Genomic DNA, 25,841 nt, shown 5'->3' on the forward strand with positions numbered 1-25,841 from the left:
TCAGCCCCACGCGGAGACTAGCCTCCATCCTAGGGTAATCCTGCGGGCGCCACTGGTAAGGAGCGATTTATCCGGGAGCGTAACGCATGACTCATTAGCAGACGTGCCGTCAGATGAAACGATCCAGTCGTCGACTGCTCCTCTGAATGAAGGTGTGTCGTTACTGACTATCTCGACAACGGAGCTCGAATCGTTCCTGTTAGGGTGAGTTCGTCCCAATCGAGCATTGCGGTGGCACTGTCGTTCGGCGCATAAAAGGTCGCTATATGTCCTCAGCGAGATTCGAAATCCTCATTGGCTCCTAGCTGACTCAAGCCCGGGAGTAGGCTTCGGGGGCGGTCACTCCTCCAGGCGGGGGCCCATTTCAACTGTTGAGGAGCCGACTCGGGAGTGTACAGCCGACTCGAGCGGCGGCTATCAGTATCTGCGAAGTCCATTGTTGCTGAGGGCTACCACGCACCTCCTCGAACTCCCGTCAGAGTAATGAACCGATATTAGCCCCGGTACATTGGACAGAGCTTCTCGAATTACCTACTCTTCGTCATACATGAGCGAATGACTCATCTCGAAAATCCTTTCGAATCTCCAAGCTCCGTCGATGCTGATTCGGCTCTGCCTTCGGGGAAGATCACGCAGCCTGTCTCTCCAGATCCGAACCAGCGACACAAGTCACGATGTCGCCACGTTCCTGACGTGATCGGCAACTGACGCATCATATCTTTCAGATATGTAAACAAACTCGATCCAAGCAATCTAAGTCTCCCAGCTTTCCAACCATCCAGAAAGAGGCTCAATCCTGAGAGGTTCAACCAGAGCCTGAATCCAGCTCCAAGAGGTTGGTGGAGAATCCTCTCCGACTTGGAACCTATTCCCCGAGGTCAATCGGGCTCACTGCTGCCGGTTCATTTCCCGACTGTTCGATTTGCGGTAAGAGGGTTCAAAAATAATAGAAGGATAGGGCTCGAAGCCTCTCGAATCCATCTATGTATATTTCTGGTGGATTACCGAACCGCCCGTCAGGTCCCCATGGGAAGATCTCCTGAAATCCCGTTTCCCGATGGGGAATTATCGACGTTTACGAAGCGGAGAAGGCTCCACCCCTGCACAATTAGGCTTGTACTCATGACTCATGACACGGTGGAATATTCCAAGATATGGAGCTCGGCATCTCCATCCCGTTGAACGCACTGCGATGTCGAGAGCGGCAGGCGTGAACATTGATCATGAATCCTCTACACACGCAAATCAGGTTTCGGGCAAACCCGGAGTGAAAAAAAAAGGTGGAGCCCTTGTTCACTTTTGAGGCCACCTCTCGGAGACAGGCGGTCGGGCCTTGGCGTGACGGTCTCTCACGAGAATATAGATCGAGAAACGGACGAAGTCGATCGTTGACGGGTCTCATCGGTCATTAGATATACTCGTGGGAATTCCCCAAACATATTGAGGCATCGACGTTGAATGATTTTTCTTCAGCTCCGTTAGCTCAGCCATGATGGCGAATGATCACGAAGGCGACGGGACTCAGCGCGGAAGACACACTCGATTCTTTAGATATCCGAAGACTGAATATCGGTCTGATGGAAATTTGAGAGCATTCAAAGCGGTCTCAGTTGTGCCAACACTCGGAGATCTGCGCGAGGAGCGGCCATTCCTCATGCCGAACGTCGTGAACGGTGAGCCTGAGCATCGCCGGAGCGATCCTGTGTGTTAGACATGCGATATGTGAAACATTATGCACGGATGGAAGAATGCGAGAAGTTCGATCGTTCATGGTTTCAACAGGGGCGTATGCTGATGTGACGGAGTATTTGGGCACTCAGTATCATCTCCTCCGGGAAGATTACGTAGCACCACTCAGAAATGGGATTCAGATGTATCGACAAATCTTCCTCAACGGTCAATTCATAAACCGAGGCACTCTGAAGAGGATCGAAGGCGTCAACTTCTACGTAGACGCATATTTCGATCGTCCAGCTCGATATGGATTGGTAGGTTTTCGCGGTATAATATTCAGGCAAGGCTTGATTCGACCGTCGGCGTCATCATCTCGGCATGAGTGGCGGAACGATAATAACAACAGTTGTACGAATTTACTATCCTCCGTCAGCGTAATTCCTCGCTTATGCTGAGGCTGTCTTGGCCGGACTACAATTTCGTGGATTGGGACCGCACCACTCGACTGAAGAACGGGTGCATACTTGGGATCTCGAAAAATAATTTCAACACTGTGGATTTTCTCATAGTGTCCCAAGAACAAACACCGAGTCTATTGAAAAGAGGTGAGTAGCGAACAGGCTTGGCCTGGTTCAGACCGCAGTGCTGGAGCTCCAGGTGATTGACAAATGTTCATCTTGTGTTTCCGCAGGGATTTTGCTCGTCAAATACTTAGATGAGAAGGGGAGACCGAGAATGCACGAGAAATTGTTGATTATAGAAAACTCCACCGCCTATTTCGAAGCGTATCGCCACAACCTCAAAGGTACGTATGTTGGTATGCAGGCCTGATTACGCGCATAGTCCGTGTGACCGTGATGTTTTCAGAGCGATCTAATGAACCCCTAAATCCAAGAATCCAAGCCATCCGTCAATCTTCACTTATTTGCTCTTTTAACCCACAGTTATACAAATGATGGATCCTCACACTTTCCCTCTCCAGCAGTATCTGGCAGGAGCCGAGCGCAGGGTCAAAGCTCCATGCTTTCCGAAGCTAAAGCAAGCGCTTGATTTCAAACCGATCTTGAATAGAAACGCTCCGGTACGCAAGAATGCGCTCTGATTCCAAGAACTTCGTTCACACAGGACAAGCATGTCACACCCTAGAAGGCCACTGCCCCCATAATGAGAACTCTTTATTTCTCGGAAAGGATATGAAGAAAAGTTTTGAATGGCCGCTACTTTCCCATACGATACTGAACGATCAGCAGCTCAAAGCGGTCAGAAGTGCCTTCGACCGAGAACTGTGTGTGATACAAGGACCGCCGGGAACAGGAAAGACCTTCGTAGCTCTGCGTATAGTCGAAATGCTCCTCCTGAACCGTGTCTCGAATCGACCAATTCTTGTTGTATGCTACACGAACCACGCTCTCGACCAATTCCTCGAAGGTCAGCTGCTCATACAATCCGGACTGCGATTGAGAATTGAGCTCAGAGACTGAGGAATAATTCATATGCACGTCCGCATCCTCTTAGCGAGTTTCTCCCGAACGTTCGCAGGCATGCTGGAGTACACGAAGGATATAGTACGCGTAGGAGGATCTTCGAAGAGTGAGAAACTGAAAATGTACACTCTCAACGAGCTGTTGAACGAGTCGAACCCTGAGACGCAACTCGAGATGGATTTTGACGAATGCGGAAGATTCTTGGATAGACTGACCGGGTGAGTTGGCCTCGGATGTGATTCTCCTGTCCGTCCTCTCTGAGGACTGTCTTACTTCAACTTGGGGATACTTCAGTGCCTCGCCACAACGGACCTTTTGGGGACCCGAAATTACTTTTCAAGCATCGATCCTCAGCAAGACTTCTATGAAGACTAGCCCTAATAGTCTACGGAAGAACGTTTTCCATACCGAGTTTCGCTGTAGCGGGTCCCCGTGCAACGAGGTTTTCGGTGTCTTGATACAGCTGCCGAGATTCTCGTTATGTCCTCTGAAGATTTATACTTCCACTCCAGGCACGCCCTCTTGAGCGATGGAGAGGTCAGCCTGGGTGGGGAAGGTTTATCTAACTTTCTAGGGTTGAGCTCCCCGACAAACCTCATCTCCGGGGGTGGAGGAACTTCGGACTCGAGGAAAACGCGAAGGGATGTGAATTTTCTCAGAGACCACGATCGCGGGCAGATAGTGGTATGGATGAGCCCTCCGATCATCGTGTGGAATATCAAGATACGTGAGTCTATACCCTATACACGAAATCATTCCCTCAATCGTTTTTCAGAGAGACAAGAAGTCTTTCGTGTCCCAGCGCGTCCTGGTGGAGGACATCCTGGAGTCTCAACGCTTGGAGATCTATAATAAACTCGGAGGACATAAGTGCGAACGGATCACGGCTGCAGAAGCGCGGCAGCTTCACGAAGCAATCAACCGCGGTAAATCTCTGGCTCTCAAGAAGCGGTGGAAATTCTATCGCCACCTTCACTGGTCTGTAATGGAAACATGGGCCGAGGCCTACATCGGAGAATGTAGGAAGCTGTCCACGAGCAACGGGGTCTACATATCTCGGCAGCAAGCGAGCCGAATCCGCCGAAGTGGGGATATCATCCTGCAAGCGATTCGCTACCTAGAATGTAGAATCGATGAAATCGAAGCTTCCCATACCAAGTTCGTGTACCCGAGAGTCAATTGGAAATACAATCTAGATTGGAATCCTCATCGGGATGTGCGTTGACTATTTATGAATATCTATAATATTAATCTTCGATAGTAACTCATTATCGATATCTGTCTCCGCTCCACTAGGGCACAACGAAAGAGCCGCAAGGAAGAAATGCAGCAGAAGAAAGTCGATATAATCCTCTCTAAACGTGTCGTGGGAATGACTACTACGGGTGCGGCAAAGTTCAACTGTCTCCTAAAAGCTGCTAAGCCCCAGATTGTGATAGTTGAAGAGGCCGCTGAAGTATTGGAATCTCATCTCCTCGCCTCACTCACCCCGTCCACAAAACAGTTGATTCTGATCGGTGAGAACGCCACCCGAGCCGAATTCACCCGCTGTAGTTGCCGACGACTTCTCGAATTTTCCTGGCTACGGGGATAATTGTTCGTCCCATTCCCCAAATGAAATTTCTCACTCGCAGGAGATCATCAACAGCTTCAGCCCAGTACTGCTGTCCATCGTCTAGCCACGGAGTTTAAGATGGAGGTATCGCTTTTCGAACGACTCATCAACAACAAAATCGAGTTCGTCAAACTCAACGAGCAACACCGTATGAGGGACGACTTCCTCTGCCTCCTCGTACCACACATCTACGAGAATTACTTCTCGCATAACAACGTTAATGAGTATCCCGACGTCAGAGGTGAGTCATTGAGCGCAGGAGCGAGGGCCCATTCAGAGCTTTGACTGACTCGAGATCTCTCCGGAAGGAATCACGCCGAACATGTACTTCATGAAACATTCGCACAAAGAACTCGCCGATCCTCAAGCCCATTCGAAATCGAACTTGTTCGAAGCGCAAATCGTGGTCAGGATGGCATATCATTTCCTCCAGAACAATTACGACAAGACGGAAATCACGCTCCTCGCTACTTACAGAGGACAGGTAAGAAGTTGGTCCTAATACAGGACGGAGAATTCCAGCGAGCTCGCAGTTTCCACACATTGACATCCGGGTGGTATCGAAAACTCGGCCGATAAAAATGAGCCGAGTAGGGAACGCCTCCCCTGAGCGCCGTGTTGTCCCCGTGTGACCCAAGTGCTATCGGACTTTTCACGAGGAGGTGTCAATTTCGAATGCAGAAGTCCCTATCGAGACCCGATATTCGATTTCTGAACGGACGTGCTCACGATTCTCGCTTCCATCTTGTCCATTCGTTGTAGTTCCGCCGTGATCTTCAGGAACGGTACAGCTTGAAGTACAGCTCGAGATGCTGGAATCAGTAGCGTACCCTCTAGAGCAGCGGTTCCCAACCTTTTTGGCTCCGCGGCTCCCTAGCGAACCCAGAATTCCCCCGCGGCTCCCAGGATACCCAGTGCCCACGCGGCTCCCGCGGCTCCCAGGATACCCAGTGCCCACGCGGCTCCCGCGGCTCCCAGGATACCCAGTGCCCACTCGGCTCCCGCGGCTCCTACCTACTCTCCCTTCTTTTTCCCCTAAAAGGACCATTCGCAGCTCAATTCCGGCAACTGAGGCGGATGCAGCGGACTCTTCCGAGTATGAGAAATCAGAGCGAGATATTCACTGAGAAGACAATTTCATTTCATTTCATTTGCTTATGGTTTCCTTCCACAATCCTCAAGATCTCGGCTACCAACATCACAAGTCGTCGAGAACCGGGCACGACACAAAGATTCGACGTAGAGCCCGGTACCGACGCAGAAGTGATCTTTCAGTGAGATGGTTGCTCCTGTTTGTCTCTCATGAGCTGTTCTAGACGCGGTGTAAGAGGACGGTATTTCGTCTTGATGACCGCCAGCGAGGAGAATGATTTCTCACACACTTAACCGTGGCAGATGAAGTCGATCCGTTTCGGAACCTTCCCTCGGAATTGACAAACCCTGACGGCCCGGACCTACACCAGAAATTCGTCAGCGGCTCCCCCAGAAAAGTCCGGCGGCTCCCCTAGGAGCCGCGGCTACCAGGTTCGGCGGCTCCCCGAGAAATGTCCCGCGGCTCCTAAGGGAGCCGCGGCTCCCAGGTTGGGAACCGCTGCTCTAGAGCAGCGGTTCCCAAACTTTTCACCCTCACGTCTCCCACCGTATATCTGAGAATCTTAAGCGTCGAAATGAACATTTCGAAGTGCCCTTTTCTCCATGGAATATGGCTTCTGATCAATCGTACAATGATTAAAGACTTGTGGAAGAATAGTAGACTAGCAATGAGCTGGGTGACCTCTCTGAGACGAAAAACGGATCGGTTGGAAAGTCTGGGGATCCTCCGCGTCTCCCCTGAACTTCTCCCGCGCCTCCCCCGGGAGACGCGTCCCCCTAGTTTGAGAAACGCTGCAGAGGGGCCTAGGCCTTTCGCAAAAATTTTCTGGCCTCAAGGCTCGCGGAGGCGTCATGGTCTCGAAATCTCGTCTCACGTAGGGAGGGTCTCGCGAAGACATAATTATTTCCCGCAAGGCGATTTCTGCGACTCCCACCGCCCTGAGCGGAACATAAGTCTCGCGCGCACAAAGTTTCATTCCTCCTACCGCCCAGGTGGCAGCAATCGAAGAAGAAATAACGAAATTCTGTGGGGACAACGGCTTCACGGAGATGCACGACGTGGAAACTTTCAAACGGGGTCTGAGGGGCGAGTTGGAAATCGTTGTTGAGAGACTTCCGGAGAATCCGAGCTTACCTTTGAGCCCATTCGAAGGTGAGAGCGACTCATTTCCGTGGCGAATGAAAATAACCCCATCTGGACACACTCTTTCTCCCTTCCCGCGGATTACTTAATTGTCGTCGCTGAAAGCTCCCGTCTTTTCCAGGAATGCGTGTCACGACCGTGGATAATTATCAAGGGGAGGAGAACAAGATCGTCATTGTGTCCTTGGTCAGATGCAATGATGAGTCGAAGATCGGATTCCTGTCTCGAGAGAATCGAGTGTGCGTCGCAATGTCGCGAGCTAAACACGGTCTCTATTGCATCGGAGACATCCCTCTACTCGCGAAGGCGTCCAGTCTCTGGGCTCGCATATCCGAAGTCCTCAATGAAAAGTCTATGATCGGTGACGGTCGGTAGTTTCCCCTTCCTGTGGGGTCCTCCTTAATATCATTGGAGCTATCTTATCTGGAACTCTAATCGGAGAAAGTCTCTTAACGCAGGTATGACTTTGATCTGCGAGACCCACCGGAATCGGCGAGAAGCTCGAACCGCCGAAGATTTCGATGAGTGGGCGAGGAAGGGTTGCGGTGACATTTGCGCAAAACTGCTGGACTGTGGACACAAATGCAGTTGGCTCTGTCACGCCGCGGATCCATCCCATGAGGGAGCGCGCCGCTGCGTCAGAAAATGCTCGAGAGTTCATCCCTGTGGACATTTGTGCCTCAAACTCTGCCATGAGGAGTGCGGACCCTGCGCGGCTTCCACCTCGCGAGAACTCGATTGTGGTCACACCGTACAGGGCAGGTGCGTATCGCTCCTTCATTTCCGTTGATCCAGACTCGCGAGATCGTTTGCGGTCAATTCAAAAAACCTTCGCATCCGCGCTGATCGATTTTCCCGCCGTGAACAGGTGTGGTCAAGACATTCTGTGCAAGAAGGTCGTTGTTTGGAAACCTCCCTGTGGACACGATCGGAGCGTGGCGTGCCATCTCGTCGGTTCCGCGAATCTTCTCTGCGGGAAGCCTGTGAGCCTCAGTCGTCCCTGCGGGCATGTCCTGAGAGCAAGTTGTAATGCTGTGCCCAAAGACGACTCGTGCTCCATATGTGCAGAGAAGATGAACAAAAAAAGAAGCAGGTTTCGCTGGTATCGTTAGACGCTCTCCGCTTCGAGTAAGTCTGTCCTAGATCACACCGATTCTAAACGAGAGAAGTGTCTTCATTCTCCCGAAGGGGCTCACCCGGGGACTCCCCATGGATCTGTAACGTCTGCCATTTATGCTGCCGGAGCGCGAGACTCGTGTATTTTGTAAGCAGGCTCGTGCGATGAAGAAAATGGAAGATGAGAGCGACATAGAAGGTTTTTATGCCGAGTGTAAACACATCCGGTTAGCTGGCGCTCAGAGGTTCAGACTACTGTCCGGAGTCTGAAGAACGACCGTCTTCAGCCAAATAAATAACGCATATTAAGGAATACGAGGCATTCAACGACTCCACTCGAGAATTCGGGATCACAGCTCCAGCTTCCAGACTCAATGAGATACGTTCTCTCCACTGGATGAGAGGTACGAGACTTCCCTGAAACACTCTCAGGTACTTAGTCTTGCTCCGGAAGCTCACCCTCAGCCTCGAAGATCGAACAATGATCACAGTCCGAAGCTATCGGGAACTCTGTCATACAGTGGGTTTTCCGAGCACAACCCGATCAAACGAGGCCTTGTGTGATAAAAGAAGTTCTCGCAGAATATTCGGCGGGAGCTGTCTCTCAGCCATTATTAGTCTCGTCGATCCAATGGAGCTGACCTCTGTACCCCTCCCATGAGCCTGCATGCCCTCCAGACAATGTAACCCGTCTCCCGAGAAGAACTGTTCCAAACTTGATCTTCGAGGCGCATTCTCTCGATTCTACCGAACTTCCTGCAGAGAATCCAATCCTTGATCGGATATGAGCGGCTGCGGAATGAATCTATGGCGGATGCAAGCTTGGAAACAAATCGGCTCGGAAGGACTCCGAGCTTCGAGGATCATGGGCCTATTCGTCCTAATGATGAGGCACATGGTATCGTATTCTCCGGAACTTATTTTATTGCAGTCTTCCATGGTACGAATATGTACATATCATACAAGTTAAAAATCATGACCTCGCCGAAGCGTTGCATCTCTCGAGTTTATACGCGGCCTCGATTACATCATGCAGTCGCGCCCGACGAAAGTTCGGGTCAACAATTGACCGTCACAAGCTGGTCGAGGGTGGATCGAAGAGCTCAATTGGGCCGAGGCATCTAACAATGTGTGGACGGCCAGCGCAAAGCAATCGATCGAGTCACCTTCTACTCAGAGAGTCATGAATCCTAGTAATATTCCTGTACACCGTAAGCGGAACCCGGATAGTCGTCGTCTCCCCGGTGCCGATTCAACAATTGCGAAGCCGACTCCACGGCTTCGTCTTCAGCGTCGTCATCAACTTCGTCTTCGACATCGTTTTCCGGGACATGCGCCGCGAGCTCCTCCTCCTTCAGAACTGGAGAGCTTCTCGGTCTCTTGATGAATTCCAAATCGTCACATTCGCTCTCCTCTCGTCGTTGTACCAATTGACTCTTGAGCGACTCTGCAATGCTGGAAACTTTCTTCAGTTCCTCAAGATCCGGCGCAGGGCGCTTTTTCCGACGTCGTGAAACCGTTGTCCTGAAGCTGCTCGTTGAAGCTCCGCAGTCGAAGTCCTCGTCTTCTGGCTTCTCGATCTTACTGACCTTCTGATCACAAGTGGCCAGACCTTCGTCGAGTCCGCTGCCGCCGAGAAGCGCATCTATGCTCTTGAGAACGTCATAATTTATTTTTTTCGAGATTTTCTTCTCTTGTAGAATTTTCTGGAAATTTTCCCCGGGGGTCCCTTGATTGGTGAGCTTCTTCCGGGACCTTTTAAGTTTCTTCTTGGTCTCCTTCCCGGCGGCGGCGTCTCTCGACTTCTGGATTTGCTTCTCTCGTTCGAGTTTAAGGAAACCTATGTTTTCGGTGACCCACATTTTCGCTTTAAGAGCGGACTCCTCCTTCGTAAGGATATAATTATCGATCTCCTCGTCGTCTATACCGTCGAGATCAAGAGCGCCGTCACCGTCTTCTTGCACAACATAGTCCGGTTCCCTGGCCACTCTCTGAAGAGGAACTAAAGCCATTGACGAACTCGCTTCCCCTGAAGCCCCAGCAGTGGCATCTGCACTACCATCAGCCGCAGTCTTATCGTTGTTGTCGAGAATGTCTTTAGCCACAGTCATGTCACCATCGATATTCACATCGGCGAACTCTCTGATCGTGTTCATCGTATCCTCGATTATGAAGTTGCCCGACAGGAGTTCCTCTTCTTCTCGGGACAAGGCCACGCCCTTACTGAACTCGGAAGGCATCTCGAGATACTTCGCGAATCGTTTGTGCACTTGTGACTGACGGTCTTCGAGCTGACTTTCGATCTCCCTCTGATATTCGCGGAGCTGCGCGAGGATGAGTGGTGCTACTTCTTCTTCTTTCTCTTTGGCTTTGAGTTTATTGACCTTGAAGATCGGGGGATCCTGCTCCTCTTCGAGATCGACGGTCTCGAACTCGTCTAGATTCAGTTTGCCGGACGGAGTTTCGGCGAACTCTGTGAGTCTTTTTCTGATTGTGCTCGTGCTCATGTTCACGATGCCGACGAGATCCTGTACACTCCGATTGTAACCATTCATACGAGCCGCGACCAGAAGAGCCGCTCCGCATAAGCCAGAGGGTCTCCTGCCGATGGCCATCCAATCCCTTTTCATCCGCTGTAGGAGTCTGAGCGCGGTCAGCGATACTTTATGAGTGTCTCCTTCCAATTCCAACTTTTGGGCGTATCTCGTCACGTAGATGCAGGGGTCCAAGACAGGAATCGTTATGAAAAGCTCCTGGGCGAGCTTGGTGTAGGTTCTGCCCAACTCGTACACATTCACTTGGACGACATCGGATATGTCGAGCAGCATCAGCGAGGACTCTTTCAATCGGCACGTAATGTAAATGCAAGCCGCGAGCACGTGCGATCTCCGTCGACCCACCGTGAAATTCCGGATGAGCGCCATCTCGTAGAGCCGCATCGCGCTCTCGACAATGTCGTCGTTGAGCTGCAACTGGTCCGCGATCAGTTTCATTGTGGTCCGGACCCTGGCAATGGTGAGCTCTCTCGCCGCTTTCGAGCCCCCGTATCGAAAGCCCTGAATACGAGCTCCCCCTGACCCTGTGACCATTTGACCGATGGCGCGCGATCCTCCGCCGGCCGTCTCCTCGAACTGGACTTCGGATACGATCAACGTATCCTCAAGAACAACACCGCACCCCGTGCAGACCGCGTCTCCTCGTGACCGATCGACATCGATCTTCTTCGTTCCACAATACTGACATTTCTGCGTGGATGCCATCGTGTATCAGTCAGGTGATTTACGGGCTCGAGTTCCCCCGTATGAACACCTGTAAGATCGAAAATGGATCAATGAGCTCGACCGGTACCGGAAACGGGGCGTCAAGCAGCTGGAAATCGAAATTCATAAATTCCCTATTATCGGCTCCGATCGACGCAGAGCGCGGGTCGAGTTTATCACCTAGTTTGCTATCATCCCGAGCGCCGGACGATTATCATCGACGAGAATTTTAATTTTGACACATTGATGTGGACCTGCTGGCGCTGTCGGAGAGATCACAACTAGCACTGCGAAACCACAAAGAATTTATTGCAGAAAATGTGGGAGTTGAAATCTGTATTCCTCAGGACATCAACACATGCACCATACGAAAAACTACAGCAACCACCAGCGACTGAATAATTTTGCAAAGACGAACAACTATCGTGTGTACCAGGAAAACGAGTCTCCGTCCTGTTAGCGCCCGCCTCGAGAGTATTATTTGAGCCGATATCACGTTGTTTGGAAGAGATCGCGAAGTGTAACTTGTTTCTTAGCTGCACCGGCCTTTTCTTGCGTAGCCGCTTTTCTTTTGACTGCCACCACCTGAGTCCGGGGACCGACATTGCTGACGAAGAATCGGCTAACTATCCTGTCGATTTTCGCCGTCGGCTGCGCTTTTTTCGTTTCTAAAGCGGTCGGTGTGACTTTTCGTTTGAAAATATTCGGCGATGACGTTGTGCACCCCTCCTGCTTCTCGAGATCGTCTAGCAGAGACCGTCGTTCGCATTTCACCGGTTCTGACTCCTTTGGAATGTCTTCTCCAGCAGCTGACCCCGATGTGGCGTATAGTTGAATGACTTCAGAGGCGATTTCCCGCTCCTTGGCCTCCACGTCGATATCGTCATGTGTTTCGATTGAGATCTTTGTATTGGCTCTCTTAGTGAAGCTGAAGGCAGACACGCTGGACGCTGGCTTAACAGCCTCCGCAGCTCGTTTCCGATGCACGATAATGTTGTCTGGGGGGAAAAATCTCTCTCCCAAGGGTCGGTGCGTTTTAATATGGATATTGCTCAGAGCAATGTCAATAACTAATGATTCCTCGTAGTAGGTGCCGGCGTAGGGCATGTCTTCACCTCCGATACCTTCGGGATACGGATTCAGTGGACGCAGTTTCTTCGTTTCAGGACAGAAGACCAGCTGATACAAGAACGTGTTGTCAGCCTTGACAAAACGATCGATGTAGTCGTCAGTCACGGTCACTGAAGGCATTTTGAGATAATTCGGCATTTTCCTCAGTAGCGAATACGGGTCGGTATTTGAAGTGGGTTTGAGGAACTTGAGAGTTTTCTTCAGTCCTATCCCCGGTAGGTTCTCCAAGTAGTCACATCCGGAGAGGATACAGGCCCAACGAAACTTGTCGTGCGTAAAGTGGGTCGTGCCGCCAGACCCAAGACACTGGGGAATTTTCGACTTCTCCACCAGCGTTCCGTATCCGTTCACGTCCATCTTGTAGAGGACCCGCTCACAACCGAACAACAGAAGATCTGAGTCCTCGGAGACGATCAGGTCCACGTACCCGTTCAGATTCAGAAATGTCAATTGAGCGTCGGCTTCATAGGGTGCGACTACGTAATCGATGCGATGTTTCCTCAATTCACAGATGAGTTGATGAGCGAGTTCTGGCGTGATGTTGACGCATCGTTTCATGAGTTGTTTGGCTTCGAGTGTCTTGCCTTCAGCGAAGAGCATTTTGGCTTTGGTCAGATTCTCTTTTTTTGATTCGGCCCGCTTCTTGTTGGTGTCTGCTTTCGACGGGAGACTTTTTCCATCGAACACGACCACAGGTCTCACTCCGTTCGCTTGCAGGGCATTAATCATCTTCATGCAGAACTTTATATGCAAATCCGTCTTTTCTCCCATGACCAGTTTCTCCGCACAGCTGAAAGCCCCGCGGTGAAGCCAACAGTATCCATCGACGGCGGCCACGGAGCCTTTGAAGTCGGCGATGTGGGCAGGCTTCGAAGCACCTTTGAGCAACGGCAACAGTCCGCTGACACCCATATCGAGCGTCTACGGCTCTACGCTAGTCACGATCATGTACGAAACTACGAAGACATCTGAACACTCTGGTGGCTCGCCATTTGCCTATGCTTTTTGGCGGGACATTTCCAAACAAACGAAACTCTGCCAGCTGACGGCGGACTCGCTCGGAGCAGCGATCACTCGCTCAGCCATGATCCATGCACTGAGTGGGATTATTGATCTAATCTCAGGAAACTTACGCGCTGCGAGATGAACACTTCGATGGGGAACTGAATCACATCATGCCGGGGTCAGAGCGCTTGCGATCTTTTTGAAATCATCAGAAATGTGAAGACCCACGTGAGTCGGGGCCCAGCTTCGCCATCTGAAACACAGCAGGTAGAGCTCATCATGAATATCAATCCGCCATCCATCGGTCGGTGAGCTCCGATCGGGCTTTTCCGGGGCGAGTTGCTCCCGAATCATTGCCCCGAAGAGGGACCGCTGATCCTCATCCCGCTAGGCGATGATCTTCCGACCCCTTGGAGTTTCTAGAGTTGCGAATACGGCGATCACTGCGCGATCTAGTTCGCTGCAGAGCGGCCATTTCGTCGGAATCAAAACATTGATCTGCTTGCGGTCGTAGCCGCGTGTGAGTGAGTATCGCCTGACGGTCCTCGAAGTGTCTGTAGACTTCTGATCGGATTCGATCCTCGGGGGGCATAAGTGCACAAAATGAGTCATTTCGTGGAACATTTCGTGCTCAAGGTGCAGGAGTTGTCGGGCCAGGGGAAGTATCAGGAGATAAGCAACATGATCACGACCTCACCGATGGTAAGTATTCAGAGTTTCATCTATCCGTAGGTCTAGAATGGCTCTCAAAAATTCGAAGCCTCCACCGAGCATGTTCCGGCTCCACCAGATCCTCGGAATCGACGAAACATTGGATCTCGATAGCGGGAAAACATTATGGGAATGAGCAACACTCGTTTTGCACCCTCATCCATCACCGCTCTGTTCGTGCCGCCGCTGTACCTCCACATCATGTACTTTAAACCATTCCAGGGATTGATGCCCTCGCAAATATCGATGAACGTATTGGACAACGCTTTGGAGACGTTCAACGACTACAGACACTCGCTCGGCGTGCTGCACATCCTAACCTTGAAGTACAATCAGTTTTCGCCGAACGATGACTTCGAGCTACTCTTTAGACAAACGAAAAGCTTCCTCGAGAGTTGTTGCAAGGAACAAGTCAAATGCGCAGTGGATCCCTTCTGTGATCTCTGTCACCGTTTCACCGCCGCCATGGTCGAGCGGGGTGACCGGAGAAGAGCGGTTCCCTTATTGCTGACCGCGATCGACAGACTTCAGTCGTCTCCATCGGACCTCACCGAAATTCACGGCGACCTCTGCCAACTCTGCCTGCTCTCCAAGTGGTTCGAGCCTGCGTTACGATTCCTGGACGTTGACATCACCAATGTGGTTCGTGGCAAAGCGAAGTACGCGGCCAAGGGCTTCCTTCTCTACTTCTATTACGGCGGCATGATCTACACCGCCTTGAAGAAGTACGACAAAGCTCTGTTCTTTTTCGAGGCAGCGATCACGGTCGAGTCGGTCGTCGTGTCCCACATCATGCTCGAAGCCTATAAGAAGCACATTCTTCTGTCTCTGATCACCAAAGGCAAGGTGGAACCTCTGCCGAAGTGGACGTCTTCGGTCGTTGAGAGATTCGCCCATCAGATATCGAAAGTCTACCACGACCTGGACTCGGTGTACGCTTCCAACTCGGTGAATCACGTGAGAGACTTCTGCGCAAATCACGCCGAGCAGTTCGCTCGGGACGGCAACACCGGTCTCATAAAGCAGTGCATAGCTTCGATTTCAAGAAAAAACATCAAGAAGCTGACGAAAACGTTCCTGACTTTAAGTCTGAGCGATGTCGCTCAGAGGTGCAATCTCAGCAGCGCGCGGGAAGCCGAACGGCATCTCGTCAACATGATCGAAGACGGAGAGATTTACGCGACGATAAACCAACGGGACGGAATGGTTCTATTCAAAGACAGTCCAAACAAATTCGACGATCCCGATTGTTTCCTCGAGCTCGAGCAGAAAATGCGGCGCTACATGGACGTAGCCGATAAAGTGAAGAAGCTCTCCGAGAACATTCAGGTCGATCCTCTATTCATCAACAAAGTCGGTGCCAACGAAGAAGAAGGAGCGGCGGGTCCTGGCCCCGGCTCCGTGTCGAATAAACTCCGCAGCGGCTCACTCGAGCGTCGGACGGCTCTCAATCCCCCAGGCCGCTCCGCTGATTCAGACCCCTTGTTTCAGTACCTCGGCTCGACCACAGAGTGGTACTAGTTGGCTAGACTCACGATGATTATGAAGCATTTGTTTGCTTGAGAAGGGCAACTTATGATGGTACGCGCGATTCGCCATGAGAGGGAATCATGTAATTATGTATTATATAATAAACATTGATCGCACGTGAGAATCGAGTCCATGAGGAGGTTCATCGAGCATGTGGGAAAGCATTCTGCGCGTAGAAGGATTTCGAGACATCCTTGGCTTATATTCATTCGCTTTTATTCATCCAGAGGGACGCCAGCATTGTCCACGATGATTCGGAAGGGATTGCTGACGCATAATTGTTTCTGAAAATCTAAAATTTCGAGGACCGATGCTCGGGGAGGTCGTCTGGCTTCTCACGAATATATTTAGGTTGGGATGCGTCATTCGTTCGTAGAGTGAATGCATGGAAGACAGGTTTTGAAAGAGTATCTCTCTAGCGAATCAGAATCCGTCGTGCCAGGTGAAACGATCAAAACTCCTCAGATCGGGAAGATCTATCTCTTCAGTGGATCGGTACGGGCAAGACACGCAAGAAAATCGAATACAGCTTATTCAGCAACGTAATACCAACGACTCCAAGAAGAACGACAACATTAAGTATGAAGGGAACTCAGTCAGTCTTCCTCCGTGCGGTACCCAAGCTCCACTTACGAAGTGCATTTTCGCGGTGTGGCTCACAAACATTCCATCACTTATTAGTTGTAACAATCAACAGCAACAACAGTAAACGACACGGTCTAACGTAAACTGTAACAAACACTCCTCTGAATAAGAACTGCCACAGATATGATCAATTCCACGCTAGTCGAGGGAGCGGCCTCGGTGATCGGAACGAGAGCTGTGTTCCGGGACTGATTGGGCGCACGTCGATCGCAACTCACTCAAACTCAGCATCTGTCGGAACTCAGTACGGGATTTGGTTTTGATAATATTGAATCATGTCATACGTTCTGGTTCTGAAATTGAGGAACGAGTCCCGGATGACCTTTATCATGTAGGTCGCAGCGTCTTTCTCCGATTGCGCCAAGGGGTTGAATCTTTGTCTTAACAGTTTGATAGTTTGACCTCGGAAACAGGGCAATTTAGTGTCAAGCATCATGTGCACCAACGTTATGATATCATCTCGGAACGGGCGTACGGCGAGATAAGCCCGCACACAGAGTTCCGTGAACCATTTGAAAGAAGGAGCGTCGATTTTCCCTCCCATGATCATCACCATCTCATCGGTGAGTTTGATGTCCGGCTCGAAGCCGAGATTGCCCCCTGGGGACGATTCGAACATGAAGCCGAAGTCGATGTGAATAATGTGGCCCTGGGCGTCGATCATTATATTGCCGTTGTGCCTATCTTTGATCTGCAGCAGGAATCCGACCACCGAGTAGGCGGCCATCGAAACGATGAAGTTGTAGCGAGCCTCCTGGAAGGCTTGTGATGTTTCCTCGCCGTATTTCTTGAGGAAATATTCGTAGAGACCAATATCCGTCTGACGGCCCAGCTGATCGCGGGATTTAGCGTTGGGCACACATTCGATCACACCGCAGCCCGGCGCGGTTGCGACCACCCGATATGGGAACAGGAATAGGTCTAGACCGACCTGATTGAAGATGTTCTTGAACAGGGCGATTACCTGTAGGGCCAGCATGTCTTGACGCACATCGTCTCCGACCTTGAAAATAGCGGCCTGATAGTATTCCGTGGAGATGTTGACGTCGGACGACGGTGAGCTGACTTTCGCCAGAGTGACGCTGTTCTGCTGCATGCCGAGGCCTTCCATCATCGCGATGCCGCAGTGTCGAACCTTGAAGCGCGCGAGGAACGGAGCTTTCGCCGCACTTTGCATCGGAGTGCCCGAATTATAGTCGATATCGACAACGACCGCTTCCGGATTCGATGGCAGATAGCAACCAGGTTGAACGACTATTTGGGACAGTGCCTCTAGACACGCTTTTTTCCGTTCTGCACCTTTCGGGAAGTTCCGAATGTGACCGGATATGTCGGTGATTTTCGTGAAGAAGTCAAACTCCCGCTCGTAGAAGCTCTTCGCCGGACCGGATAGGGCGGCGAGAATCGACTCGAACAGAGCGATGAACTCGTCGTACAGATCGTCTTTCAACGTGCTGTCTTCGTCCATGTAGAGGTTCGTTCTTATGTTCCATATGAGCTGATGCGCGAATAGTTGCGACCGCTGGGCGGTTTTCCGCAAAAATTCCGACACGTAACCGATTTCGTCGCAACGCATCGCTTGGAGCAGCTGAGGAATGTAGAGCATGATCGTGTCGGGGGGACATTGTTCTAGAACCCTGGCGGCGTATTGGGCTGTAATCGGGTGGGGGGAGAACTGTTTCGACATGAACGCCAGTGCCTTGATGGGCGAAACGTGGGCCCACGTCAAAACATGGTTGAGGTCTGGTCCGTCGGCTGTTACGCTGTCCGGAGTAGCGAGGTACTGGAGCGCATCCGGAAGATGCGCCACAAGGGTCGGGTTCTGTCGAACGAGGGAAGATACCTCCAGGGCGATTACTTCTTGGGTTTTGAATCTGTATGGGAGATACACGGCTAACGTCGGGGAGATGTCCCAGGCTAGCCGCGTCGTATCTCGCTGATTTCTCTCTGCCATCGACTGAGAACGCCAAACTTGTAGAACATTCTCATCTGAAAATTCCCGAGATATATTAGGAATTTATACCCTCAACTCCTTCAGGGGGAGGGGGAACCCGAGGTTCTGCTTAGATTTTACACCTTAACAAGCGAAATTCCACAGACATGGATTAAATGAGATAGAGAGGGAGAGTGGGAAAGATGCGGGGCCGATACGTACTTTGAATACTCTTTTCCGGAACGCCCATGGGATTGTACCAAGTCGAGAGGAATTCAATCTCGAAGGACAGCAACCACAAGATCAGGCTTCTCTTCTTAATGTAATCCTCGGCAAACAGCTGCATGTTGGAATGTGAAGATCCTGCGGCTCCGGCGGCCTGACCGTCTTTCGTCCTGCCGGCAGACGACCGTCTTGAAATGGTGGACATGCCGCTGCTCATTCCTACGGTGTTAATCCAACCGGTGGGTGTCGTTCGAGAAAGAACGTCGGTCGATCCTCTTCCGTCATTCATTGGCTCTGCCCAACCATCGCCGGAGTGTCTGGATTTGAGATACTTTTTCTCCTGGTAGACTGAGGTCCAGAACTTAACGAGCACAGAGATGTCGTCGCGGAGCACCGCATCGTTCTGCGTCGGGCACATCTGAGGACCGCAGAAGAAGTCGAGAGCAGCGCAGTAAATCCGTTCTCGGAGCATGGTGCGGAAAATACTCGAAGTCAATACATCGCCCTGCGGGAAAAAGCTCGTGCTTTATATTTAGCGTTTCGACACTTGAACTTCGGGGCGCCATGGAGGTTCGAAATCCCGGCTCATTGGATCGGCGATCGTCGAGACGCAATCGCTCGTAACTTACCTGAAGCAGCGACAAGCCACTGTTGAGGAAGCGGAATCTTGGTCCGATGGTACCAACGTGCTTCGTGAGCCGAGGTTCGTCCTTCGAGACGACGCTCGAGGCCAATGATCTTTGGAATAGGTCGGCTAGAATTTGGACTTGGTCCGAGCTGCAGTACTTGGCAGTTTCGATTCTCTCAGCCAGGAACTTCACCCATATTGCGTGAGGGGCGACGAAAGGAGTGCGCGGCTCGAGGACAACCCCTTCCTGAGGTCGAGTCGGGTCGGGTTGTTCGGGATCGGTTGAGAACATTCCCATTTTGAGTGAGACCGTCCTGAGCCAGGCTGCGCTCATCTCTTGCAGGAAAACCAGCTCCAGGTCCGGTCGTGCGGCCAACAGCCAGTGCCAGCAAGCCACAGTGGCCCGCATGGCGTCTTCAGCGAAGAATTCCACCGTGCTCCAACAGAGAGCGTGGAGCAAACTCCGGTCCACACCCTTGGTGTGGATCAGAAGGGCGGTGATGCGGAATACTGATTCCATGAGGAGATTCGCGTTCTTCGACTCCCAGCTTAAGGACAACTGTTTATTGGTTGGGGAAGGAGAAAGAAATTAGCGCGGGTGAGTCGAGCTTTACTGAACTCGCAAAAATCCTCACAAGGAACTCGGAAGGCGTCGGCGCCATCGCAAGTATAAGCTTCAGGCTCGATCGAATGTTTTGGAAAAAAAACTATGACTCACTTTGGTCAGGAGCTGATTGGCAAGGTCGTTCCTCACCCTGACGAAATCATCGGCTCCCTGAAGAAGACCGGTGATCTCGCCCCCAAATCTCGAGCGCAGTCCGATCGCACAAACAAATTCCGAGGTGTTGTGTTTCACGCAGTTCGGCCACTTGTCGAGGGTGGCCGTAGGTAAGGGTGCGGCATAGCTGTTGAGACCGGCGAAACGCAGGACGCTTTCCAGAGCCAGGGAAACGCCGGAATGCTGCGTGAACACCGCCCTTGCGGAGCTGCACGAAAGGTACTCTTCCAAGTGAGAGCGGGTGACGATGGGCGCCCATTTCATGGCTTCCTGGATGATGCCTTGACACCGCGCGGCGAAGTCCTGCACGATACCTTCGCGCGCCTCGAGGGTGTCCGTCAAGGATAGCGAATATTTCGTCCCGGGAACCTGGAGGCTCGGGTTCAACTGCAAGAGAAGAACGATCGACGAGTTTGATAATAACTCATCAGATTGACCCGATGGAATCCTATCGACAAATAAATGTTAATGAGAAGGAGTGTACATGACGAAAGTGTTCGCACATCCTCAACTCACATGATTCGGATCGAGTTCTAGACTCTTGGCCAGCACGTGGAGGATATTGAGCATCGTCCAGAGGACTTTTCCGCTCCAGAGTAGGTGAGGGAACTTATCGACAAGCGATGACAGGTACTTGTCGGCGATTCGTCGGATTTGCTTCATGGGATGATTGAATTTGACCAGGAGAAAAGTTGCGTAGCGTTCAAGTTCGTCGTCGCGTTCTTTGTTCTTGGGCTTCGCCAGCATCACGTCGAGCACTGCCAGGAAGACTTTGTCGCTGACGGCCATGATGCACTGCCACAGACTAGACTTATCTTTTTGAATTGTAGGAAACTCGAGATACTGGAACATGTAGTCGAGGTGACAGTCTCCCTGAAGGAGATTCTGCGCTCGTAACGTTTCCAACCGGAGCACAGCCATCAGATAAGTGCATTGGGCGAAGTTGAGTTTGTTGACGGTCGCGCTTATGTCGACCGTGAAGGGCAAATCCGTCTTGAGAAGTTTCAGGGTCTGGTTCCGTACTTCTTGGAGCTCGCCCACAGAAACGGTGTCGCTCCTGATTGCGGAATTGTATTGCAGAGATGAACGAAGGTGTTCCTTGGAAACGATCAGAGGGCTCTTGCAAGCGATTTCGCGAACGCCGTCAAACCACTCGGAGGGCCAGAGGCCCGATTCCGAGGTGAATCCCATGACGACACAGTAATGCCAAAAGTCCCAGAAAAGCTTGTGGAGTCTCGGCTTCGGATTTAGTATAGGAGGCATACGCCTGATCAGAACCGCAACGACGGGTATAAGCACGCCTAGGTTGCCCGCAGAGCTCGAAGCCTTTAGGGCACTCTGCCGCTCCGACACACGTCGACCTTCTAGTCCCAGCTGAACAAAAAGTTCCAGGAGGGTAGATAGCAATTCGTTCATGTATTCGTCGCCCTGCAGAGACGCCGCTATGTTCGCCAGTGCGTTGATTACGGCTAGGGAAACGTGCCTATATCCTTGCTTGTGGTCTTCATTGGTTCCTACGTTATACTGCTGGGAGCTGGACTCCATCGTGACCAGACTGAACATCTTGAGAATTGCATCGAACACGTGCTTCTCTACTTTGGCTATGACCATCCAGCCGAGCTGATCGACGATCAGGGTGTCCAACGACGAGGCCGGCTGGTTAAATTTCTGTTGAAAGAACTGTAGTATCGAGTTGGACGTTTTCGGCGTGTCCTTCAAGGCTACTGCCACGTGACCCAGCGTCAGTATCGTGTTCTGGGCCACGAGTCCTGCCTCCCCAGGCCTGAATTTCTCGGCCTGATAGAGACGATTTGACAGGGAGGCCAAGAAGGCCTGCACACATTCGGCGTCCTGTTGAAGACCTACGCGGAGCACGCGGCAGATATTCTCTATTGCTGTGTCGCGCAATCGGTCATAAGTAGACTTGAGTGTTGGTGACACGACCATCGCTTTCTCCGACTGCTGCTGGTTTTTCGAAGAACTGGAAAAAAGAGCGGAAATTGTTTTTTCTGATTATGGTGACGACGATGCGAAGCGGGATCGATACGCTCCTTGCGTACATATTTGTGCATTCAAAGGCATGAAGAGGCGCGTGCCACGATGCCACGACGATCAGGAGCAAGGATACTCACTTGTCTTGAGTGACGTAATAGAGCTTCTCCAGAATGGGTGAGGGCGTGATGAGGAAGTCTCTGAGAGCCGAAATCGACGTCTCCACCAAGTTGGGAAACCTTTCGGCTAATTTTCCCAGCCCTTCTAAACAGACCAACAGGAGGGGAAGGTGTGCCACGACGGTCCGCGGCGCGCTCGGAGTGCAGATCCTCTCCAACAGTCTTGTGCAAAGATTGTCGGCGCCCATATCATCCAGCTCTGCCCACACCAGGAGGTCAACGCAAGCTGCGTTCGATTGAACCACTAGCGTGACGGCGTTGAACTCCTCATCTTTGGACTCCTACGGCGGAAAAAAAGACGGCGCGCGTTGAAAAATACTACCGGTAGTTTTGCATACGGAATCGGAGTTTGTCGTCGTTGCCCTAGCACAATCGTTCGGAAATGGAATTATTCGCTCCGATTTTCAGCGTTCTTAATTTTTTCAGCACGACTCGGAGTCTGCATAGAACTTAATCTCTCACCACTTGCAAACAAATTGTTGTGTACTCACTTTTTGCAGTTCAGTCTGTCCAGCGAGGAAGATCGCTTTCACGAATTCCTGGACGTCTCTGGTGAACGAGCTCGGTATACCCGGTCGGGGGTTTCGGCACAGCAGCTCTTGAAGTAGTCCGAGCAACACCAAATTGACTATCTCTGACAAGCTCTTATAAGGGAAAACCCGCAAATCTCCGGACTCGTAAATCGAAGCGGCCTGTGCATCCATGTAGGTGAGTATGTCGTTCTTGAGGAGTTTCTTAGCCAGCATGAGAAGCGTTTGACATTTCGACATCGGCACGGAAAGTGGCGTCCGATTGATCTGAGGCAGAAGTTGGCTGTAGGAGGAGCCCATCTTCTTGAAGAAGAAACTGGTCGTGTCGTAATCGATGCTGACGAGGTTGAAGTTCTGCGGCTCGTCCACCGAGTTCGAATCGATCGAGGAACTGGTGACCGAAGTTAACTCCGACAGCGAGCGAGGTATGATCGGTCGGAACGAGTTGAATGTTCGACGATTTTTCGGCAGCGTGTTCAACGGGTTGATCCGCACGGTACTCGGTGGTTTCGGTGGTGGGAAAATCAGCAAGAATATCGACTTCCCGTCGGGGTGACACCGACCGAAGGCGCGAGCCGCTCCCAGGAGAATGGGAACGACTATCCGACACAGCGTCAGCCTACCCTGCGTCGGCGCGCTGGGTCCCTGTGAGTCGCTGCTCTGGAGGCCTCGGATGACATTGAGCAGAATTTGGAAGAGTTCGATCTGGGCCGTCAGAATTTCTTCCTGAACAGTTTCATCGAGAATCATCACGTCGGTCAACAAGGTGTTCAAAAGGAACGTGAACCGTTCGACGGGAGGGAGTCTCTCGTCGGTACTGAGCGTAGCTTCGTCCGTCCAGTTCGCCTTCGGCAGTCCATGGAGCAGTTTGAGAAGATACGAGACGATGAGACTCTTGTGACTCAGGTTCGACTCGAGCAGGTAGATACCCAGCGCGATCACCGAGTCCTGGTGACGTCTCGATATCGTGAAGTTCGACTGGTTCAAATCAGGACACTGGCGGAGTAAATACTGAAGTTTCTCCTCGGGCGTTGGCACCATTTTCGCGAGATTTCGAGCCTGTGCTTTCACGGCTTCGAAGTGGAAGCGTCGCCCCAAGCTCGCCATTTTTCCAGCGGTGTCGTACCTGGAAAAAAATCGATTTTCGCATTATCTCGATTCCTCGATTATCCTACTGCCCACGACCGACGATCGTACATGATCGATTGAGGCTGCCGACGGATCCGAAGTGAAAACCAATCGAGGAACGATCATGGTCATCTCCCATGGAGTTATTTATTTGACAATAAGCTCATACATATATTCACTGGACTTTTAGAATTGGAGCATCGATACGCAGGAGGCGTGTCTTATGATCGTATTGAGCCTTGACGTTGTCGACATCGAGTTCGAGAGGAAGATACACATCCACTTCTGGTTTCACGGCGGTGGCTCTCTGTACGAGGATCCTGTCCTTCGCCATATCGAGATTCACCTCATTCGGCTTCGTCATGTGCGGTATCTCGATTTCTGCCACGAGGTGCTCGACGCATCTTCCCGGTTTCTGCACTCGGTTCAGACGAACATTCGGAGGAGCCTTCCGAGGCATAGGTTCAGCTACTCTCTCCTCTCTCTTAGGCGTCTCTACTTCGTCGATGAGAGGCGTCGGTTTGGTAGTACCCCGGTCCCGAATATAGTGCTGAGGCATTGAACCCAGGTATTTTCTGTTTTGCAGGGTGACGTAGTCCGTCCTCGAAAGCACGATCGAGTACTTGTCTTCAATGCCCTGCGCAGCCAGCAATGTAACAAACTCCTTGAACACGATCGCTGAGAGACATTTCTGATAGAAGTTCGAATTGATTATGACATCATAAGCGGTGCAGGGTTCTCCTTTCTTGTCCAATTCGTCATGAGGTACACCCAGACTCAACGGAACACGGTAGCTCGCCGCGGATTCACTCTCCAGGAGACTCGTCAATTCGCTTTCGCTTATGTCGATCGGTGCCGGGATCTCAGAGGTGTGGCAAATGTTGATGAAGGCTTTCTTGTGGGCTTCATCGACACGTTTGAACTTGACGCAAAACCCCTTCGACGGCCGGACAGCGATCGATGACGTTTCGTTCGCCGCGTTCTCTGCGGCACTTTCCAGCAGCTCGCGGAATTCTCTGTGAGTCTCATCTTCGGCGACAATATTCGAAAGCGATGTCGGTTCCGAAGACGGCGACGACGGAACTTCAAGAAAGGCCATTTCAAAATCTCCGATGCCGATCTGAAATTGCCGGATTAACAGAACTTGTGGAAACGATCGCTTTCAATCGAGCGCTGATTTGGCACACGCGTGCGATGTTGTTCTCCGAACGGCTGACATCTCGGGGATCGCCGCTAGAGGCAGAAATTACTCCGAGACTGTCTCCGAGAGCACGGGCGCACGTCCGGGCGAGGAACGAGGAAATTCACTCATTTACTCGACTGAGAGCATGAAACTCAGGACGTATCCTTGGACTGAATTAATTATTAGGCTTGTCTGACTTTTGAATTATTAATCTGGTGATCGATGAACTTACCTAAGGCGTTCGTTGCTCGAATTCAGCGCTTGAGTATCCGTGGGAAGCCCTCTTCTCTGGAAGAACGAGAGACGCTATTCGGCGTGAGGCACTTATGATCTGCTTCCTCCAGGAAGATATTCATCTACAATGGAGTTCGGGATAAAATCTTATTCGACATACCACCACGCAACCTTCACCACGGCTGTGTCCACACCACCGTCAGTCACCAGCAACACTCTCTCACATAACAGCGGAACGGCAATGATAGACCGAACGTATTGTAGCTGCGGTCTCGCGGCTGCTCCGGATGACGAGGAAAATAATAGAACTTCGGCTGTTTCAGTAGATATGTGCGTCGAGCGTGCGGTGTCGAAGCGACGAGTTGCCGTCATTGGAACGGAACACACCACCGCAGTGCCTGCAGAACCTCCTCTCTTTTCCTTAATCCCTCTCTCGATCTCGCTCCCAAGTTACACATCCACCACTTGAGTACTGTGTCCTCTTCACTTCTCGGCGCGAATATTCAAAACTCGGGAAATTCTTCTCGCGTTTCCCGTGCCCGAATGCAGAATAATTCGTTCTGTTCGGAATCGATGGAGAAGTGTACTTCCTCAATTCCTCCGTGAGCTCTCGTGAGCTTCCCG

General features: G+C 51.4%; 6 protein-coding genes across 6 annotated transcripts; 2 read left to right on the forward strand and 4 right to left on the reverse strand.

Annotated features, from left to right (window-relative positions):
- The first annotated feature begins 1,492 nt into the window (after positions 1-1,492).
- LOC100898560 (NFX1-type zinc finger-containing protein 1) lies at positions 1,493-8,434 on the forward strand. Its single transcript, XM_018639797.1, has 16 exons — positions 1,493-1,673; positions 1,783-1,988; positions 2,108-2,279; positions 2,366-2,479; positions 2,619-2,755; positions 2,865-3,102; positions 3,214-3,348; positions 3,601-3,842; positions 3,934-4,316; positions 4,455-4,675; positions 4,793-5,014; positions 5,082-5,257; positions 6,859-7,018; positions 7,131-7,376; positions 7,468-7,771; positions 7,878-8,434. Exons 1-16 carry the CDS (start codon positions 1,493-1,495, stop codon positions 8,119-8,121), a joined length of 3,381 nt encoding a protein of 1,126 aa, XP_018495313.1. The 3' UTR covers positions 8,122-8,434.
- A 740-nt stretch (positions 8,435-9,174) lies between these two features.
- Brf (Brf RNA polymerase III subunit) lies at positions 9,175-13,776 on the reverse strand. The gene is made up of 2 exons (XM_003744048.3): positions 13,650-13,776; positions 9,175-11,434 (listed from the first exon to the last, which is right to left on the reverse strand). The coding sequence occupies exon 2, from the start codon at positions 11,383-11,385 to the stop codon at positions 9,316-9,318; it is 2,070 nt and encodes a 689-aa protein (XP_003744096.1). The 5' UTR covers positions 11,386-11,434; positions 13,650-13,776; the 3' UTR covers positions 9,175-9,315.
- tos (Exonuclease tos) lies at positions 11,878-13,462 on the reverse strand. Its single transcript, XM_029111654.1, has one exon. The coding sequence runs from the start codon at positions 13,426-13,428 to the stop codon at positions 11,878-11,880; it is 1,551 nt and encodes a 516-aa protein (XP_028967487.1). The 5' UTR covers positions 13,429-13,462.
- Positions 13,777-14,021: 245 nt separating the features above from the next.
- Positions 14,022-15,887, forward strand: CSN3 (COP9 signalosome subunit 3). The gene is made up of 2 exons (XM_003744022.1): positions 14,022-14,223; positions 14,455-15,887. The coding sequence occupies exons 1-2, from the start codon at positions 14,125-14,127 to the stop codon at positions 15,751-15,753; spliced, it is 1,398 nt and encodes a 465-aa protein (XP_003744070.1). The 5' UTR covers positions 14,022-14,124; the 3' UTR covers positions 15,754-15,887.
- A 74-nt stretch (positions 15,888-15,961) lies between these two features.
- Pi4KIIIalpha (phosphatidylinositol 4-kinase III alpha) lies at positions 15,962-23,779 on the reverse strand. The gene is given in 7 exon segments (XM_018639804.1): positions 15,962-18,396; positions 18,563-19,070; positions 19,195-19,752; positions 19,912-20,358; positions 20,488-21,905; positions 22,036-22,423; positions 22,616-23,779. Coding segments are annotated over 7 exon segments (6,231 nt in total). The 3' UTR covers positions 15,962-16,648.
- Positions 23,780-23,975: 196 nt separating this feature from the next.
- Positions 23,976-25,605, reverse strand: LOC100899135 (PIH1 domain-containing protein 1). The gene is made up of 3 exons (XM_029111655.1): positions 25,378-25,605; positions 25,216-25,271; positions 23,976-24,920 (listed from the first exon to the last, which is right to left on the reverse strand). Exon 3 carries the CDS (start codon positions 24,897-24,899, stop codon positions 23,976-23,978), a length of 924 nt encoding a protein of 307 aa, XP_028967488.1. The 5' UTR covers positions 24,900-24,920; positions 25,216-25,271; positions 25,378-25,605.
- Between the last annotated feature and the right edge of the window lie 236 nt (positions 25,606-25,841).

The sequence above is a fragment of the Galendromus occidentalis genome, unplaced genomic scaffold (genome assembly GCF_000255335.2).
Source record: "Galendromus occidentalis unplaced genomic scaffold, Mocc_1.1 scf7180000077458, whole genome shotgun sequence".
Lineage (NCBI taxonomy): Eukaryota > Metazoa > Arthropoda > Arachnida > Mesostigmata > Phytoseiidae > Galendromus > Galendromus occidentalis.